Source organism: Sardina pilchardus, chromosome 16 (assembly GCF_963854185.1).
Source record: "Sardina pilchardus chromosome 16, fSarPil1.1, whole genome shotgun sequence".
In the NCBI taxonomy this organism is placed as follows: Eukaryota; Metazoa; Chordata; class Actinopteri; order Clupeiformes; family Clupeidae; genus Sardina; species Sardina pilchardus.
The window spans coordinates 957,073-977,448 of NC_085009.1; the positions used below are offsets into that span (position 1 = coordinate 957,073).

General features: G+C 45.0%; 1 protein-coding gene across 1 annotated transcript; it reads right to left on the reverse strand.

The window, feature by feature from the left end:
• Positions 1-796: 796 nt before the first annotated feature.
• On the reverse strand, positions 797-19,885 carry LOC134059908 (coiled-coil domain-containing protein 171-like). Its single transcript, XM_062516459.1, has 23 exons — positions 19,853-19,885; positions 18,916-19,058; positions 18,519-18,696; positions 18,132-18,306; positions 17,486-17,676; positions 15,869-16,015; positions 15,022-15,182; positions 14,442-14,580; positions 14,134-14,245; positions 13,170-13,261; positions 12,057-12,146; positions 11,615-11,794; positions 10,782-10,949; positions 10,386-10,574; positions 9,456-10,095; positions 8,425-8,588; positions 7,578-7,724; positions 7,256-7,441; positions 6,926-7,071; positions 2,427-2,481; positions 2,127-2,258; positions 1,627-1,770; positions 797-1,003 (listed from the first exon to the last, which is right to left on the reverse strand). Exons 2-23 carry the CDS (start codon positions 19,047-19,049, stop codon positions 848-850), a joined length of 3,726 nt encoding a protein of 1,241 aa, XP_062372443.1. The 5' UTR covers positions 19,050-19,058; positions 19,853-19,885; the 3' UTR covers positions 797-847.
• Positions 19,886-20,376: the final 491 nt, after the last annotated feature.

A 20,376-nucleotide genomic window follows, 5' to 3' on the forward strand; every position in this document is an offset into this window, starting at 1 on the left:
TGACCATGCTGGACCTGAATGGCGCCGTATCAGAGGCCTCTAAGCTGATAGCAGCACATCCATGCATTCAGCTTGGCACTGATCCGCGCTGGGCTTCCAGTGCAGCTAAAAGGGAGAGTGGCGTAGGGGGCCCAGTCACTGTGGCGGCGCTGCTGTTTAGCACCACAGGCTTAGACACAAACATGTCCTCCAGCGGCACACGCCGCTACACACACACACACACACCGCTCCAATCACAGCTTTGATAGCAAAAAAGAGAGAGAAAACGGATCGTCAGCACTTTTAAAAGTTTTCAACACACACACACACACAAAAATACTTCTAAGGCCTGTCACAATTCAGAGCACCCGCTCTCTGACAGGATATGTATTTAAAGATAATGTGTGTGGAGAATTTCAGTCACTTTAGGACTCGTGAATTAAAAAGTGGCTGCAGAATCTGGGGAGGGAGCAAGGGATTAAAGATGAGGAGGGAGAGAAGAGATGGGAGGAAAGAAAAGAAGATGAAATAAAGAAGGGGAAGAAGTCCAGGGGGAGGTGTGTGTGTGTGTGTGTGGTTGGGGGGAGGGGTTCATAATGTGGCAGCAAACATGATGCTTGAATAAGGTTCAAATAAATGGGACTTGTAAGTGTGACAGTCAGAGAAGGTCAGTGCAAAGCAGCTACAGTGACAGGTCACAGCTTATTTTAATGCAGATGCACTAACAACCTTGATCCAACATTGACTGTATAAAAACACTTTTAAATATCAAAGGTTATTTTCTAAGCATTTTTAAAAAAAAAAAAAAAAACAGCTTTCTGTTCATGAGTCCAGTGTGTTTGTTTGGTTGGCAGGTGGGCTAGTTGGTTTACAGCCTTTTTTTGGATGCCTTCTTCGCTGGCTGAGCCGTGCCCTTCTGGGAGGTGGAGTGGTGGGTGGAGGCCTTGACAGGAAGCGGTCCGTAATCGCCCGTCTCTGCAGGTGGGCCACTGGCTGCTGCTGGGGGGTCAGGAGCAGCGCTCACCTGAGCCAGAGAGGAAGGTATGGTCCGTAAACAGGTGCTTCAGAGCCACCAACACATATTTGGCCCATATTTAAGCAATAAGCCCCGAGAGGCCATGGGTTATACTGTATAATCGAACAGCTAAGGGGCATTGTTAGGCACGACGCAAAGCGGACCCTTAACTGTTCGATTATACAGTAAAACCCACAGACTCGAGTGGCTTATTGCTTTTCTAAAACGGTTACTATGTCGATCTAGCAAGATTTCATGAAACAAAGGCACAGCAACGAAAAAGTAACAATGTATTCATAGATTCATTTTTCCGGCAAGAAATATATATTCCCTCCATATGAATGGTTGCCATGCAACAACGAGACGCAGCCACTCCAACTTTTGCGCTAGTTTTGTGGTAGCGCATTAACGAAATGCGGTCAAGGTGCGAATTTATCGTGATATTTAAAACGGCATCGAACGCGATTCAGCCAATCACAATCAAGGACCGGAACTACCCGTTTTAGAATACTGTATTATGCAATAATCACGTACACTGAATAAGGGGAAAATAAAACGTGTGTTGTGATAGAATGATAGATAGACCAAAGGTGGACAGACAGACAGAAGTGTGAAGGGAGAGGGTCACCCACGGGGCTCTTCTCTCGGAGGCAGGCGTTGTGGAGCTCCTCCTTGAGGGCAGAGATGTGTGAGCGCCGGGAGTTCAGCTCTCTCTCCACACACACCAGCTTACTGCACAACAGCTGGTACACCTCTGCAAAACTGCTCACAACACCCTACACACACACACACACACACACACACACACACACACAGCTTAATTATTTTTCATTCAGTTCAGTCACTCGGTTTCACAATCATCACTGTAAAAATATACTGACCACTGTAAAACATATACATTTGAAAGTTGTTTTTAAGATTTTATTCAAGAGCCCATGATGCATTGGCTGTTTCATTAGACAGAAATCCATTTGAATGGATCCTCCAATCTGACCACCAATTAGTGCACACAGTGGAGCATGGCTATGGATTTACAGGGTCATCATGATGGACTGCATATTGACGTGACATACATGTTCTGTGTGCCACATATACTGTATGTATACACACACAAACACACACACACACACACCTGGCAAGTTGCCACCTCTGGCCCTCCCATAAGTCTCTCGGGACCTGGCATCTCCAAGTGCATGTTGGGTACCTGCCAGATAATGTCCCGTGGGGAGAGGGTGGGACTGTGGAGCACAATACGCTCCTTCACCTGAGAGAGAGGGAGGGAGAGGGAGAGGGAGAGGGAGAGAGAGAGAGAGAAAGAGAGAGAGAGAGAGTGAGAGAGAGAGAGAGAGAGGGAGAGAGAGAGAATACGATTCAGGTAAAAATACAGTATCATTAAGCATGTGAGTAACTGATTTTTGTTCTGAGTCCTCACCTCTTTGAGACTACTCTCCACTGACTTCATATAGCTGGCCAAGGAATCCTTCGTTCTGAAACCAAACATTTTAACAAGCATATAAATACATGCAGATGCGACAATATGTATATCTGTATGTGCAAGAATGGCTGTATGTGTGTGCATGATAGAGAGAGAGAGAGAGAGAGTGGGTGAGAGAGAGAGAGAGAATGTGTGACTAAAAATTGCGTAATCACAATATGCCTGGGACATATGGCTGAACAATACATCACAAAAAAATATTCAAAGATTAACCTAAAGAAGGTTGCATTTGGCATATATATCACGCCGCTCCGTCTGGCATCATGTTTTTGTCTGTTTTTATGCAATGTTCGTAATTTTGTGTTTTATTCTGTTCATTTTTTTGTAGTTATTTGTCTAGGTAAAAGATTTTCAATTTTTATTTACGCCATTATCGATAGTCTTGTGCTTTTTAAACAAGTTGGCTGATGCCGTAGTCCGCTGGGTTGAAGACTGACGATGGCTGACGATGGCTAGCTTTAGCCCTGGGCCTCTCACATCCTCCATCCGTGAGCAGCGCTGCACTTCACCGTCTGGTCAGGACAGGACCTAGCTACCAACTGCGGGCGATGTGCTGCTACCACGACTGCCGAGCTGCTGGCCTGCGAGCTGCCATGCTCAGCCTGGAGTCTGATCGAGCAGATGCCAAGCTGAAAACAAGCTGTCGCTGTCGGGGTCAACTGAGTTGCTGATCTACAGGGTCTGCCACGACTTCAGACGGTTCTTTGCTTCTGCTGCTTGTGCTTCTGGTGCTCTCCAGCCGGCATGCCTATTGAATCCACCGGGTTGGTTCAAGGATATGTGTCATCATTGACCTGGGACTTTTCTCGGCCGTCTGACTTGGATGCAGTCAATTGAACTAATATAAGTTGGTGTGGACTTTCCTGATTTTGTTTGCTTTTATTATTTATTTGATTTGTGTTTGTTTGTCTGTCTTGTATGTCTTGGTGTCACGGGAACGCTGGCGATTACGCCACTCCGTCCGGCATTTTTGTCTTGTTTTTTATTTGAAAATATGTTTGTTTGTCTTGTTGTCACGGGTACGCATGGCGTCTACGCCGCTCTGTTTCGTCTTATGTGTTATGTGTGAAGCGCTTGGGGTTGCACTTGTCCGACAATCTCTTGTGCCAACTTTGCCTTTTGGGATATATTGTTAATCTATGTCAGGGATGGGCAACTTTCATGACTAAGAGGGCCACATTTTTTTATCATCACCATCAGAGGGCCAAATGTGGCCGCGCACCTCCGCACATCTGATGCTGCAAAATAATTCTGAATAAGAACGAAATATGTCAATTTTCATGCTCAAATGCATTTTTTACATAGACTCCCTAAGTCTAATGGCGTGTATGATTATGATAAGTATTATTTCAGTGCAAAGGGCTCACATAAATCACCATTCAATGATGGCACAGAATTGAAAAACAATGGCCCATCATGAAGTGCAACAAGCCTCATATTCAATGCATTCATGCTCCCACTCCATTTTTAAGAATTTATAGACATTCCCTAACGTCCATAATGAGAGTAGGCCTACAGATGTAACATCCATCACATCTGTACTCTCATCCAACGCCAAAAAGTAAGCTACAGTAGGCCTACTTGCAGTCATGCAGTCTCAGCTCCCCCCCTCGACATTATCAGAATGTCAACAATTATGCGCGTCACCGTGCGTCGGGACAAATATACAGTTTCGAAGTTTTTACCTCCACTACGCACCCAAACAATTTCGCCATCTGATATACAGTAGCTTCTTTGCTTTGGCAAGCTCAAGCGAAACAGCAAAAGACGGATTCCAGTGTAGTTCTGGCAATTAGTCGCTATTGTTAGTGTAGGCTAGCCTACTTTTGATTTGAGGTCGGCTACGACAGCGGCCGAGAAGCCCCGTGTGTGTAGGGCAGGCTACTTCTGATAACTTTTCGCAAGGTGTAGTGTAGTGGCGACTGAAGTTTAAATCTTTCATGGCTGATATAGTTTCTAGCAAAACTTGACATGGGTTTGCCTTACCATTCTATGAACAGACACTGCTTCCGATTTTGACTGAAAGGTAGCCTACGGTTTTCTAAATGAGTTTTCTACTTTTCTTCTACGTGTGCACTGTTTTTCCTCAGCGATGGTAAGGTCCAAGGGCCCGAGATGGTTTGCATAGGAGGCGCTATCTATCGGCGAACAGTATAATTACAATGACGGTGCGGTAAAAAAAACAGTATAATTACAATGACGGTGCGGTAAAAAAATAACAAAAAACACGCACAGTGTTTCCCACACATAGACAAAGTTGTGGCGGTGCGCCACAGATTCAGCACCAGCCGCCACATATTGCGTTTCGTTATTCTATTATTTATTTATTTATTCTTATTTTGAAACGCTATTGAAAAACACGCAGCATTTGTAAAACTGAATTTCCTTTCCCTGCGCTCCCTCTCTGTCACTCACGCGTCTGTCTCTCATACACACACACACGCACAGCCCCTTCCCTCCGTGCACACCACGGCTGTCTGTCTCCATGAAAACCAACGAGATCATCCCTGGAAGCGTGGTCGGTGGTCGCACTGATGCACCAGACGCTGCTCGGGTAGAAGCATAAAGTTCTCCCGCAACTTTTGTAGACTATGCGTGCAACTTAATTACCAAACAGTAGAAGTAAAACTCATTCTCCTTGGCCCGCTCTCATGCGCGCTCAATGGACAGCCGCCCTCCACATGCACATTTAATCCAAATAAAACATTCACTATCGTGAACGCATTGACGCACAGAAGACGACTAGCTAAATTACTGTTATATTCGGTTAGCATCATTAGTAAGCTATGCTGCAGACATTTGATTAAAACTCTTGCATTCAAGTTGACTGACTAACAATGTTTTTCAACTCCAAGACTTAAAAGTGCCTGTCCCAAGGAGAAAAAGTATTAGCTTACCTTGAAACTTAAACACATGTGGGGAAACTGAACAGTCCAACCAGTAGAGTATGATCAGCTTAGCCTGCTATGTTTACAATATTTTGAGGCTTCAACCAGACAGCTGAATTTAAGAAGTGGAGTTGTAATGTGAATAGTAGACTATAATCTGCATAAAGTTTGCTGTTATGAATATCAGAAATGTCAGTATAGGCCTATATAATGTAAATAATTACATAATTACATAATTTACAACATCTTGGTAAAAAAAAAATAATTACATTATATGAAAGGAGAGCGATAAAAAGGCGAATGAAAAATATGGGTGCACCCCCCCCCCCCCCCCCCCCCCCCCGTCAGACATGGGGCGACCACCACACATTGCCTTCTAATCTGTGGGAAACACTGACGCATTATTAATCACAGTAAACATGATCATCCGCGGGCCGCACTGAGTGAGGAGGCGGGCCGCATGTGGCCCGCGGGCCGCCAGTTGCCCATCCCTGATCTATGTTATATCATTATTTTTTCATTTTTGTTTGCCGTCTGTCTTTGTCATTTAATAGTTACTACACATATGGTGCCTACAGGAACGCTGTGCGAATACGCCGCTCTGTCTGGCACCTGGCTATTTTGTGTTTGGTAATTGTCTGTATTTTTAATGTCATTATTTGTAAGCGACCTTGGGTGTCTAGAAAGGCGCTATATAAAGAAAATGTATTATTATTATTATTATTATTATATAGCCAAACTGGCTAGTAGATGGGTAAAAAAGTTAGCAGTCAGGCACATGGTTTAAATCATTATATCATTGTATCATTAGTAATGCATGGCATGCACACTATAAGGCTATATGGATACTATTTTATTTATGACAAAACTATTTCATCGTAAAGTTTGTGAGCAAATGCTTATTTAAATCTTAAAACTGATTTGAATTCAGACGGAGAACTACTCAGAATCTTTCCATGTGGGATGGGATTGACATCAGCACCTCTGTTCAGGACATGATAGCTATGAATTGCGGTAATGTTTAATGCTCCCAAATAGGTTTTTTTTTTTTACCTTAAAATACCCTTACAAAAAACATTTTGATGGCACATGAATTCTTCATTTCTGCTGCACTCTGAGCAGGTCTTATCAATTGTAAAAAAGCCATAGGAAGTTGTTGTTTGGGTAGGAACATGGTCCCCCCTTCCAAATCCAAAATCCAAAATGGGAAAAGAGCCGCTTCCTACAGGAATTCGTAGCTCTCTTAATACAGACTGCTGTCGGTGCTTTCCCTCTGTATGGTATCGGACTTATGCTGATAGTTTGTTGCAAAGCTGCACATTTAATTCATTTATTACTGCCCTTCTCAACTGTAGGGGGACCCCGAGAGCAAACTGACACTGATATTTATTGACATAGTGCATCGTGCACACCATACACATCACAGCCCTATGGGTGTGTGTGAGTGCAAGCAAGAACTATGCTTTTGTATGTGTGTGTGTGTGTGTGTGTGTGTGTGTGTGTGTGTGTGTGTGTGTGTGTGTGTGTGAGAGAGAGAGTGTCTCTTACTTGGCAGCCATGCGGAGTGCGTTCTCTGCCTTGTGTATGCTGTGCTGCAGCTCTTGTTTGTCCTGCTGGGCCTGGCTCAGGTGTTTGCCCAGCTGACGCAGAGACTGCTCCTTCCTGCGCAGCTCAGCCTTACACTCAGACAGACTCTGAGGGACACACGGGGACATGGCTCTACACATGCTTTTGTATGCACATACATACACACATACATATACACATATACACACACTGTACATACATGTGTGTGTGTGTGTGTGTGTGTGTGTGTGTGTGTGTGTGTTGTTCTGCTGGTCTGTAACTGTGTGTTGGAACACGGAGTGTGTTGTGTACCTTAACGGCCATAGTGAGCGTGCGGTCCTTCTCCTGCTGGTCCCCAGCGTGCAGCTCCATGCTGAGGCCCAGCTCCTGTAGCTGCTGGGCCTGCTGGTGGAGCAGCTCCTGAGCCTGCTGCTCTCGCTGGAGCGCCGCACTCAGCTCAGACAGCAGCTCCTCGAGATGTGCCGCCGGCACACACGCCTACACACACACACACACACACACACACACACACACACACACACACACACCTCTTCATGAATATACAGTACATACAGTATTTTGGGTGTGTTGGTTCTGTGACTGTTTTGTGTCAGGCACTGTGCGAGGCACCTACAGTGTGCTTGGGGTCCTGGGGTGGGGGGACGAGGGCCTGGCGGCGCAGCTCCGTCAGCTCCATGCGCATGTTCCTGCGCTCCACCTCAGCTGCATGCAGACGCTGCGTGAAGGCCAGAATGTGCTGCTGAAGGGAGGATACCACACTCTATACACACACACACACACGCACGCACACACACACACACACACACACACACACACACACACACACACACACACACACACACACACACACACACACACACACACACACACACACACACACACACACACACACACACACACACACACACACGACATACATACACAAGTACATAAACTAATACATACACAAGAAACAATCACTCACATGCACAATATAACATTCATATATCTATTTCACATTTGTGACCATTCATAGCGAAATCAGTCGTTTTGCGCACAAGGTTATTCGACTGTATACAGTCTACAGTTTGATATCGTGAACGCATTTCACAGAAAAACATACGTTTTGACAGTTAAACCTGGCAAAGATTCAACACATTTGCTATCATTCCCGTTGTGCACGCGCCGCTTAAAAAGGTGATTTCTCCTCTTCTGGCATATCCTCACAGGAGAACCATGTCAACTTTGGATGCGGTTATCTTAGCGATCGTTTGTGTAATACCCTCGATATACATATCGTTGGAAAGCTTAGTTTATGGCCGTTCACGTGAGCACAATAACTTAATTTAATAAATTTTACCGAAACGACTGGTTCCGCTTTACAGGGTCACATTTTACCTTTTTTCCTTCAAAATTGTAATATTATTCCTGAAAAAGCATTTGAAATCAGTGCATCCTTAATGTGTCCATAGTAGCTTTACCTTGCTGTTGTACAGGCTAGTTGACATGGGCTGAGTCTTTCTGAGGCGGTAGAGGCCTTGCGCCAGCTGTCTTGATAATGAACCCCTCTCCGTGTAACAACCGTAGACACTGTCACTGTCAGCAACCAGCCTCTCCAGCAACATGGAAAACTTACTGCCCATGTCTGCATGACACACAAACACACACACAACAAGGCATTTAAACCAATTTAGTGAATGGTAAGAGGTTGTTGATTAATTAAACACTTGACAACTAATCGATTAATTGATTCACTGTCACAGCCCTACTCTGCAAGACACCACTGAGGTGTGTGCTAACTCCCTGATAAAATCACACATACTGTAGACCACTGCAACGCAACCGTGACAGGCGCCCCAAATAAACTCCAGCTGATCCACAACTGATATGATATGCACGCATCATCACCTGCTACAGATCCTCTCATCATATTCCGCTCCCCATCTCAATGGATCAATCTAACTAATGCCATTTGAAGCGCTCCATAATCTCTGCCCCATCACAGGACTCCTGCAGCCTTACACTCCCCCACGCTCATCTGCAGCAGGATTACTGGCCCTCACAAACATCAGGCACACGCAAGGCTGCACCCAAACACAGAACTCACTTCCCCACCACAGCCGTGCCCCCAACTCATTGCTTATTTCAGATTCTAATGTTACTGTATGTTCTACGGATTTTACTCTGGAAGGCAACCTTAGGTGCTCTGAAAGGTACCATGAAATAAATAAACTGTATACTATTATTATTATTATTATTATTATTATTATTATTAATAATAATAATAATCAATCATCATCATTATAAAAGGAGACATAAGAAAAAGACGTAGAAACAACTGAAAACTGGTGTATGTAAGTGAGTGTCTGTCTTTAAATGTAGGGAGTCCAATACTATGTACAATCTCAATATTGTGCAGAGTGACTCTAAAGGTTAGATGTGTATGTGTGTGTGAGTGGAGGTGTATGTGTATGAGTGTGTGTATGAGTGTGTATATGAGTGTGTGTGTCACCTGTGCCCTCCTCTGTGCCGGTTAAGATGAGGGTCTTGAGTTTAGCGCTCTGGGTCCACCTCCTCTCCTCCGTCACCTTCTCTCCATCCTTCTCCTTCTCCTTCTCCTTGTCCCTCCTGCTGCTCTCGGGCTCACACACACACACGCTCACGGGCCCCTCTCCGCACGGGTTGTCGGCCACGAAACACACGCGCGAGCTCCTGCCCAGTGAGCGGAACCGCTGGGCCGCCAGCACCCCGATGACCGCACACCGGAACCCCCACACGCCCCTCCGCTGCGCTCGCGCCTCCCCCTCAGGTGTGTGTGTGCGCGTGCGTGCGTGTGTGTGTGTGTGCGCGTCCTCCTCCTGACCCGACGTGGCCAGCGCCCGCAGGATGGCGTGCACCTCGCGCTCCAGCTTGGCGTGGGCGTCCAGGCGGAGCTGGAGCAGGCGCTTGTGGCGGGCGAGCTCGCTGACGCGGCGCAGGAGGGGACACAGTGCGCCGGCCAGCAGGGCGGCGCCGCGGAGCAGCGCGGAGGACAGGCGCTCAGACGCACGCACGCGCTCCCGCAGCTCAGAGGCACGCGCCGCACCACACGCCTTCTCCCGCTCCACCGCACACACACGCTCCGCACACGCATCCACCTCACGCCGCAGCTCCTGACACACACACACACACACACACAGAGAAATGCAAACCGTCAATAAAAACATACTTACTTACAAGTAATAAGTGATACTGTATAAGCAATGTGGTGGGTCTTTCTAATTGATAGGGATTAGATATATTCATATATACAAATATTAATAATATATTAAGACATATTTTTTATACATATTTCCAATAATGTTTTGCCAGGTATTTGACACTGAAGATTTAAGACTTGCAAATGAGGGCCTGTGTGTGTGTGTGTGTGTGTGTGTGTGTGTGTGTCTGAGTGTGTACACACTTGGGTCCTGAGGTGGAGCTCGTCGGTGAGGCTGCTCTGCTGCCTGAGCAGCTCCTCCTTCTGGGCCAGCCAGCTCTGCTCGCGGAGACGCAGCTGCGCCGTGAGGCCCTCCACAGCTCCGCCGTGGGCCTCACGCAGCTCCCGCAGGGAACATGCCTTCCGCTCACACTCAGCCTCCAGATGAAGCACCTGCACACACACACACACACACACACACACACACACACACACACACAAAGAGTAGATAATCATTATACGCACTCCTTACACATATAAATGACATTCTGTAATGTACATGGTAATGAACATGGACACTGTATGTGAAGAGGGAAGGAGATTGTGTCATACCCACCACTTACAGGTGCACACAAATGCACCCCCCCCCTGCTCACTCACCTGCTCTTTGGCTGCGTGGAGGTCGGTGAGAAGGACGTCAGTCTGCTCCTGCAGCACGGCACAAAGCTCCGCCCAGGAGAAGCTGCTCAGCAGGCCATGGGGGGAGTGGAGGAGAATACAGCCAGCCACCAGCCTTTGGTAGAGGGAGTGGAGGAACGCCAGCTTGTCCTGACACACACACACACACACACACACACACACATTCACATCTCTACGGGCTCTAGAGCACTGCAGCTAACTGCCACGCTGTGAAGAATTGCTGCCCAAACTCACTGTGCTCTGAGTGACTGATAGACTCCCACACATAGAGGCTGTTTAGATTACCCTTCAGTTCTAAAGTCATTTTTTTAAATGTAATCTAAATTTTAATTTATTTTATTTTTCCTGTATGGAACTTTGCTCTCTGCATTTTACCCAACTGCGGGTTGTGTGCACGTCACATATACACACACACACACACACGGAGCAGTGAGTGGGGAGCCCACACACACTATGAGTGCATACCTGTACCGAGAAGTGGGCAGCCCTTATATTACTCAAGGGCACCTGCTCCATGGATGTGCATGCAGGGATCTGCAGGGATCGATCTGTCCACCTTTCACCAGTCTAATTTCCTAACCAGCAGACCACGGATGCCTTGATGCCAAACCCTAATATGAATGGCTTCCTTTTACCCCTCAATTTTATTGACAGTTTGCTGACTCACTCACACAGACACACAAATGTTTGTGAATGTATGTATGAGTGTGAGTGTGTGTGTGTGTGATCCGCTTCTCTCTCTGATATTGAGTCTGTGTATTTACGCATAATTGTGTGTGTGTGTGTGTGTGTACCTGCTCCTCTCTCTGGAACTGCTCCCGTAGTGTGTGGATGTGGGCCTGCGTGTCTGCGCAGTGCTGCTTGAGCTCCTGCAGCTGGGACTGGGCCCTGTCTGCGGCGGCCGCCGCCTCTACGCAGCTGGAGCGCAAACGCAGCACCTCGTCTGAGAGCTCAGACACGCGCGCAGAGTGCTCCTGTAGGGGGAGAGAGAGGGAGAGAGAGAGAGAAGGAGAGAGAGAGAAAGGAGGCGAAAGAAGAGACAGGAGACACAAAACAGAGATGGACAGACAACGGACAACAGTTGGAGGAAGACAGCAGATTGGAGGGATTGGAGCGTGAGAAAGGTACAAAGGTGAAATGAACCTTGCATTACTAACACCACATGGCTATATTTCACTGTCAGTGTTGAAAGAGATGTGTTATCCATCTGGGAGGGTATATCACACCTACTCTTACCTGCGATGTTTTCTTCATGGTGTTGCTGACTTCATCTTTCTGTGAGATATCCTGAGAGAGCATTTTATTTCTCTCTTCTGTCTGCTGCAGCTAAATAAACAAAAACACACACACATGCACAAGTTAGACTTAAGTTACAGTAATCATAGTTAAACACAGTACAGTTCGGAGGACCACTTTGTCCCAATAGTTAATTACTATTTGCAATGCGTGATGCTGTGCTCATTTGGAGGTATGGCTCTGTTCAGGGAGCCCCCTGCTCTTCCACATGCAAACATGGAAAGCCTAAGGCAGAGAGAGCATCAAGATAAACCCTCACAGGATACAGAACAGACCAACATCAACATCAAATGTACAGTATGAGGAGGAGATGAGGTGGAGGTGGGTTGCAAAAAGACTCACAGAGAGAGTGGCAAGAGTAGGCAGGCTACAGCAGTCTAAAAGCGGTGCTCTGAATGATGTCCACCAATGCATATAAGAGCGAGTGATCAGCTGATCAATCAGCTGAGTCGTCAGGTGAGCAGTTAGCCAAGTTACTGGACGTGACTCCGCAGCCTGCCTGAACTCACACTATGCTCCACTCATATCGCCTACAGACCAGGGGGCGTTAGAACTAGAGCTCTATTCCCACTGTGACAAGTGTGCTTTTCTATTACATGTGAAATATATATGTGTGTCTGTATGTATCTATAAGTATGCATGTGTTGTGTATAGGTATACTGTATGCGTGTGTGTGTGTGTGTGTGTGTGTGTATGTACTGTATGTATGTACAGTGGGGAGAAAATTTATTTGATACCATGCTAAAGTTGCATAAAAAGAGGAATATAAAATCATCATTTGACAATTGATCTTAATGTCTTAATTCAAAATATTGAATTATACATTCTTCAATCACAAAGAAAATTGGTGTCCTTGGCGGTTTGATTTTTACTCATTTTAAGATCAATTGTCAAATGATGATTTTATATTCCTGTTTTAGCATGGTATCAAATACATGTGCTCCCCACTGTATGTATGTATAAATATGTATGCCTGTATGCATCCATAAGTATGCATGTGTATAAGTATACTGTATGTGTGCGTGCATGTATGTTTACATAGGTGTGGGCTACCTGTGATTGTGCCATCTCCAGGCTTTGTTGGTAGTGATCCAGTGTTCTTCTGAGGGCATCCATCAGAACAGGAGGACTGTGTTTGCCGTCCTCTGTAGCACAAACAAACACAGTATACAGAGACACATAGTCCCGTTTAAATGGGTAGTTAGTTTCACAGTAAGGATCATCATCTGCACACACATGTGTCATTGACTAGACTTAACAGTCAGGTTGGCAAAATAAATATCGGAATGGAGAAGAATTGATGAGGAAGAACAAGAAATGGGATCGATACAATAAAATAAAACAAATAAAATCTATAACAAATGTCAGAAATGATTTAAAGACCTTTGGCTTTGCCTATCAATTCATAAACAACATAGCTCCTTTATTACTGCAAACAAGGGCAAGTAAAGATGGCAAGGAGTTTACAAGACCCTCAATATCATTCATTTTGCACTCTGTTCCAAATCTGGGACCTTATATAAATACTAACTTTTAACGGTCCAGTCATACTGAGAACATGTCTCATCCTACAAAGTCTGGACGAGCTTTGAGAGTGTAAACATGATTTTAAAAACAAATCAAGGGTGAACTAAATGTATGAAAACATTTTACATGTCTTTGGTACCTAAACAGTATGTAGGCAAACTCTAAGCAGAACCACTTTCCTGGATTATTCATCACCAGATGCAGATTAAACAAACAGACATAAATAATGGAGAGAGGGAGCTGGATAGCTGGCACACGGATAGCTTGCAGTCTTTTATTTCAGTGCAAACCAACACTAACGCTTCAACACTACTGTGTCTTCCTCAGAGACATGCTGCTATTTCAAGAAGGATTAATTTGTAGGCCTTGTGAAACAAAGCACTTGTGAAACTTCCCAAATATTCTGTAATCTTGCTTGCTCCCTCCTGCCCACCAATACACACACACACACACACACACACACACACACACACTGAGAATAAAGTCTAACCTGTGGTGTGTGTGTTTGTCTCCCCCTGCTGACTGTGCTCCTGCAGCAGCTGGTCAAGTTCAGTGAGAACACCATCATACACCTCTTCCAAACACCTCTGCTTCTGTAGAGCCTACACAGACACAGAGAGAGAGAGAGAGAGGGAGAGAGAGAGCGAGAGAGAGCAAGAGAGAGAGAGAGAGAGAGAGAGTCAACCACATAGCCTCACTGAAAGGGAGTCGTCAGCTTCCTGTGACCTTTTTCTGAAACATGTCATTTGAAACATTCGAAACATTTCGAAGGAAAGTTATGACACGTAGCATATGTACCGCGTTGAGCTGCTCCTGTGTGCGTGTGTGCGTGCTCTGCTGCTCCTGCATGCTCTCTCTCAGGCGGTCGGAGGTGGCCTTCTCTTCCTTCAGTAGTGTCCGGAGCTCAGTCTTAGTGCTCAGCTGCTCCTCCTCCATTCTACACACATCCACACATGCCGTTAATCACACACACATCCACACACACATCCACACACACAAATATTTCCACACACATCCACACACATGATTCATACGGATTATACGTGTTTCCATGGTTGGGAGTAAGTACTTTCATGACAAATGCAACTGATCTCAATCATTTCCAAACATGTTAGCAAGCCAAAAAAATGTGGTGGCCACTGGGCCTTCTCCAGGCAACTCTTACACTGAGCAAAGGATTAGGCTGTTTTAGGTTAAAAACCCTTTATTTGTACTGGGGCATTTGTAAAATTCGGCCTACCGGTTTGAACCCTTTTACTGGGTCTTCCTCAGGGCGTAAAAATGTTTCTCTAATAGCCACTCTAAAAACTGTACAAGAATTCTCTCACTGGCACATACTGTACACACGTCACTCCAACACAGAGAGCATGGGACCTACTGTACGAGTCTGACGTGCATATCGTTGGCTCGCTCGCTCTCCCGCGCCAGGGCACTCTCTGTCTCTTTGAGCTTGTCGCGGAGGCCCTGCAGGCCTGAGGTCACTTCCTGTTGGACACTCCGCTCTGACTGCAGCGCAGCCTCGGCCGTCTTCAGCTTCATCTGCAGGCGCACGCACACACACGCATGCACACACACACACACACACGCACACACACACACAAGCCCTCTGCATGTTAGAACAATTCACCTCGTTCATCTCGATATTCTTAGCAAAAGAGAACAAACTACCTGTGAGAGCCACACACACACACACACACACACACACACACACACACACACACACACACACACACACACACACACACACACACACACACACACACACACACACACACACACACACACACACACACACACACACACACACACACACACCATTCTGTGGGAATGAGAAACACCATTACTTTCAAAGATTTGTTTTGTTCCTTTCACCCACTGAGTGGGAAGCCACTGAAAGTTAGTCTCAAGTTCATGCAGTAGTCATTGCTTTTAGGGTGAGAGGCTCCATCTTAAAAAACGAAACTAACTTTTAATAGCATTACCACTCTAACCACATCCCCTTCACGTTGCTGACTAGCTCGTACCCTGACACATATTCTCACACATGCAGACACACGTACACACAGATATACACGCACGCACACACACGCACACATTTAGTTTTACATTTCTGCAGTCATCTCCTGACTTCTGGAGAGTTTGCTTTTTACCACATCATCAAGATCCTCTGATAAGACCTCAGTGTACACACACACACACACACACACACACACACACACACACACCTCCAAGTCTTTTCTCCGTTTCTTCTCTCTCTCCACGCAGTGGCTAAGCTCGCTGGCCTGCTGCCTCAGGCTTCGTCTGTCGCGCTCGCGCTCACTCTGCTCCACATCCATCTTCTCCTTCAGCAGCCGCAGAGTGTCATCCTGCTCCTGAGATCACCAGAGAGAGAGAGAGAGAGAGAGAGAGAGAGAGAGAGAGAGAGAGAGGAAGGGGGGGGGGCAGAGGAAAACAGTGTGAGATGGGAATGACATGGGTGCTAGATATAAAATAAAAAAATAACAGGATTTATGGCTCAGCTGTAGAGATGTAACAACATGCATATAACTGTGTTAATTATATATTTATGACTGACGATCCCAAGTTGAGGCTAATGCATCACCAAGTAGAATAATATATGCGAAAAGAATTAGTAAAGCATACAGTAATCATGCTGTAGTCAAAAGCAATACTATGGCAGGAGGAATTTTAGGTCCCACGACTACCCCCACGAAGCAAATGTCCACCTCTCAAGTCGTTCTTCCAACTGATTTAACACATGGCAGGTGTCTTGGTGCGGGCAAGAGTAAGTGCAGTGCCAAGTTTGATGTTGCTTGGATAAGTCATGCAAAAGATATCGATAAATATGAGTAAAAGAAGCACAAAGTTGGCTTCCTCCGTTCTACTGTAGCCACTCCCCCTCTAGCACAGCACTGGAGCAGAGACGGAGAGGAGGTTGGACAGCACTGAGTCAGGGCACAGCACGGGGCAAGATGCAAGACGTCTGGATAGGTGTGGATGTTGGACGTCTATAGTAAAGACTCCCTGTATGCAGTTTGCTTGCATAAAATGATTCCACAACTTTTGCCATAAAACGGCAACAAACACTGGTATGTGGCTATTCAAAATGACAGAAAAAATATGTGAAATAAACTGACACTTCAAATTAATAGCCCAGTTTACTTTGGGCTTGAGACTTTGAATAAACAAACGACAATTCTGACTGCAAGGTCCCAAATTGTATTGACATGTCAATTATGCTACCAATGGCTCTAAAGACTTTTTGAGTGACATCATTGCAAATTTCATGATGATGATTAATCTTTCTACAAAATGGTTTGTTTTCTATATCATTTAGTTATTCAACAGACTAAACAAACAGCCTTACATCAAAGCTTTAGGCTTACGTCATTTTCATCAGCTACAAACAGACATAGCGTGATGTCACTTATAGGCTACCAGAGATTATTGAGTCACATCGTTGCAAATTTCATTCAGTGGTGCATCATTCCACAAAATGGTTTGTCTTCTCTATCAGGGCGTCATGCAATAAACTTAACACTTATATAGCCTTAGCTCAAAATAGCAGTTAGGCTTATGTCATTTCGATCTGTAAAAATGTCACATGCTGCCAAGCCTAAATTCTGCTTACTGCACATTAATCATAGGCTAATATATAATTATTTAGTATTCAATACGCATTATTGAATGCAGATAATTGGGTGAAATAGGGTGTGGTCTAGGGCCCCAGTAAGGTCAGAAACGTTTAGTTCTACTTGCTGCTGCTATGGGTCTCTATCTGCTGCAGTCTTTTGATGTTCTCTGTCACACATTAAATCACTGCCGCGCACACACACACTCACCTGAAGAATTGCCTGCAGTCTGTTCTTGTCTGCAATGAGCTGGTCGTTTTCCGCATGGGCTGTGAGCAGCAGCTGGTCCCTCTCGGTGAGCTCCGCACTGAGGCCCTGCTGGTCGTCCTCCCGGGCCTGCCGGCTAATCTCCAGAGCCCTCTGCATGTCCTGGGCCGTCTGGCAGAGCTCCCCATTCAAGTCTGCCCGCCACACAAATATGGCAATTAAAAATAACAACACAGGTAATGAAATGATAACCCAGTGTGCTCCAAGACATTGACACACAAGACAAAAGATGCCAAACGGAGCGAATAAGCTGAAATTGTGACTTTACAAAGCTAGGACTGAGCACAAAAACATAAATTAGTGAGTGGGCAAACAATGGCTACAGAAGTACGAGGACTGTAAATGTGAAGAAAAGGGTAATAGATTCTAATCGAGGATTTAACATTTCACACTGATACATGCATGTGACAAATGCAAATGAAGAATGCAATGTCCGCAACACTGCTTTGAGCTCCCATATTTTAACGTTAAAAAACAGACCTTACTGACGCAGGTTTCATTTATCCTGCACCTGCCAAAAGGTGGGATGTGCACACAATAACTATTTTTTGAACAAATGCAAATGAACCCACATACAGTATGTACACACCTTTGAGTTCTTGTTTCTCTTTTTGCAATTCAAACAACCTGGCCTCTGCTTTGCTCCTCTCTGAGGTTGAGTCTCTCGTAGCCACGACGATGTCATACTCCAGTGTCTGACGCACAGCCTCCCCACGCTCAACCTGTGCCCGTAGCCTAGCAACCTGAGCCTCCAGCTGTGAGACCTAGGGACCGAGAGAGGACAACAAAGGAAACAAAGGTGGGGAGAGGAACAAGCCTATATCAATGTCGACCAATATCAATACACAGGTTATTCAGTCTATACACAAGAGATATACAATTCATATATTCTACAGATTCTCTCCTTACTTGCAGTACGGGTGGGTTTATTTCACTGACTGGTTTGTGTGGTTCTTGACTGGGCTGATTTCCCTACCTCCTGGTTGTGTTTAGAGGCCAACTCCAGTTTCTCTCCCTCCAGCTGGTTGATCCGCCATCTCAGGTCAGTGGGGTCAGACACTCTGGCCTCTTTCTGACATGCTTGTTTGCTTCTGTCACACTCTTGCACTACTTTGTCACGCTCACACTCCAACTCCACGATCACCTCCTTTAGCCTAGAAGTCAAATACCATTAATGCAGGCTTTTGTATTTCATTTTTGTGATGCATTTATAGTGTTCATATATTGTGAGTTGGTTTGGAAAAAAACATCTGCAAAATACCATAACCTTACATTTCAACCTATCTCCTCTAGCTCATATCATGTATGTGTGATGTCTAAATGTCAATGATCAACAACTACATAGGTGCTATACAATCAATGCACATCCAAACCTGGCGATCTGCTCCTGGGAGCTGAGCTGGGCAGAGGATCGTGGGTGAGATGCCCGAAGTCCAGCCTTATGTCCTGGATCCCTGCGCTTGGCCCGGACCCCCAGCTGAGGCTTCTCTCCGGCCTCGCCTGGCATGACCACAACCTCTAAATCCCACAGAGGAATCAGGAGAAACAGATGTAACGTAAGGGTAGCTGTAACCTCATTACTGGTATTTCTGTGACGCTTCCCTTTAAACTGACGGATTCTGTACATACAATTTGTGTAAATTTCCTTCTTAAAAGACACTGATTAGAATAACACTCACTGTTGACGAAGTGAACTTATGACTGCTAGCTGCTACGTTTTAAGTGAGTGCGATCATGAGTAACGTTACTGCCGAGCTGACCCTTGGCTTGGAGCAATCATGACCATCCAGTTACTGGAATCGAAATCTGACAGTTTGACATGACGTTAGCGTTACCGTCCGTAATATTCCATCTTCTCAGTCAAAAGCAAGCCTTTGCTTACTTAATTAACATAATAAACGATATTAGCGTAACACATCGCATTCGCTGATCACCAACTGACCAAGGTGAAGATGTATCGGTGTAGCAGCTAAGTGAATCGGTCGGTGTCTTTAGATTTAGGTTTTTATTATTATTATCTGAGTGAGCAAAATCAACTTACAATCTTCGCTTAAGTATTCAGAATATTTAATAGCACTACTGCATTGACATGTTATTAAGCGACTCGTCACGTTACCACCTTAGAGATGTAGTAGGATAACAGTGTTGTTGCTAAGCTCTGTGGCGTGTTTAGATACCGAGCGTAACATTACTAGTTAGCTCACACGAAACAACATATATTTAAATACAACATTTGGACGTCTATTTCATGTTTCGCGAGTTTAATGTTACCACAGAATTCAGTAAAAACCGTCTATTCCAAAATGCTACCTGTTTCAAGTTAAATTGTTTGAGAATCCGTTTGAATCTGACGCCATGGTCGTTTTCTTCTGTGTATGTTTTGTCGTCACTTCCTGTGAACAGGAGCTTGCGTGATTGGTCAAGAGATTGGACGTGTTTAAAGGGACACACATGTACACACAAGATTCAACAAAGAGCTTTTAATCTGACTAACATGTCTGAGATTAAATGAAATTTACTTTTTAGGTTATTTACGCAGTTTTACACGAGCGTACATACATGTAAACTACAATTTGTCACCCTAAATTCAAAGTATAAATTAAAAGGGAATCTGGTCGTACGACTACTGCACTGCACTGCATCATTATTTAAGGAAAAGCCATCACTAATCTCGTCTGTAGCCTTACGAGTTATTTTGTTTTGGACCCTCAAAGAAATAATGTTACTGATATTGCATTAGTTCCCCTCCAGCTTACTAAATGTCATTGAAACACTCTATATGAAAAATATCTTAATTTTCTAGAAGCTGCGCTCATGTTATGTCACGTACACTT

Bases quoted from the DNA above. Each gene is read 5' to 3' on its own strand.
- LOC134059908 (XM_062516459.1), bottom strand. From the start codon at position 19,049: ATGCCAGGCGAGGCCGGAGAGAAGCCTCAGCTGGGGGTCCGGGCCAAG. The intron at 12,147-13,169 runs GTAGCCCACACC...TTGTTTATTTAG, and splicing joins TGGAGATGGCACAATCACAG to CTGCAGCAGACAGAAGAGAG. The intron at 1,004-1,626 runs GTGGGTGACCCT...TCTCTGGCTCAG, and splicing joins GCCTCCGAGAGAAGAGCCCC to GTGAGCGCTGCTCCTGACCC.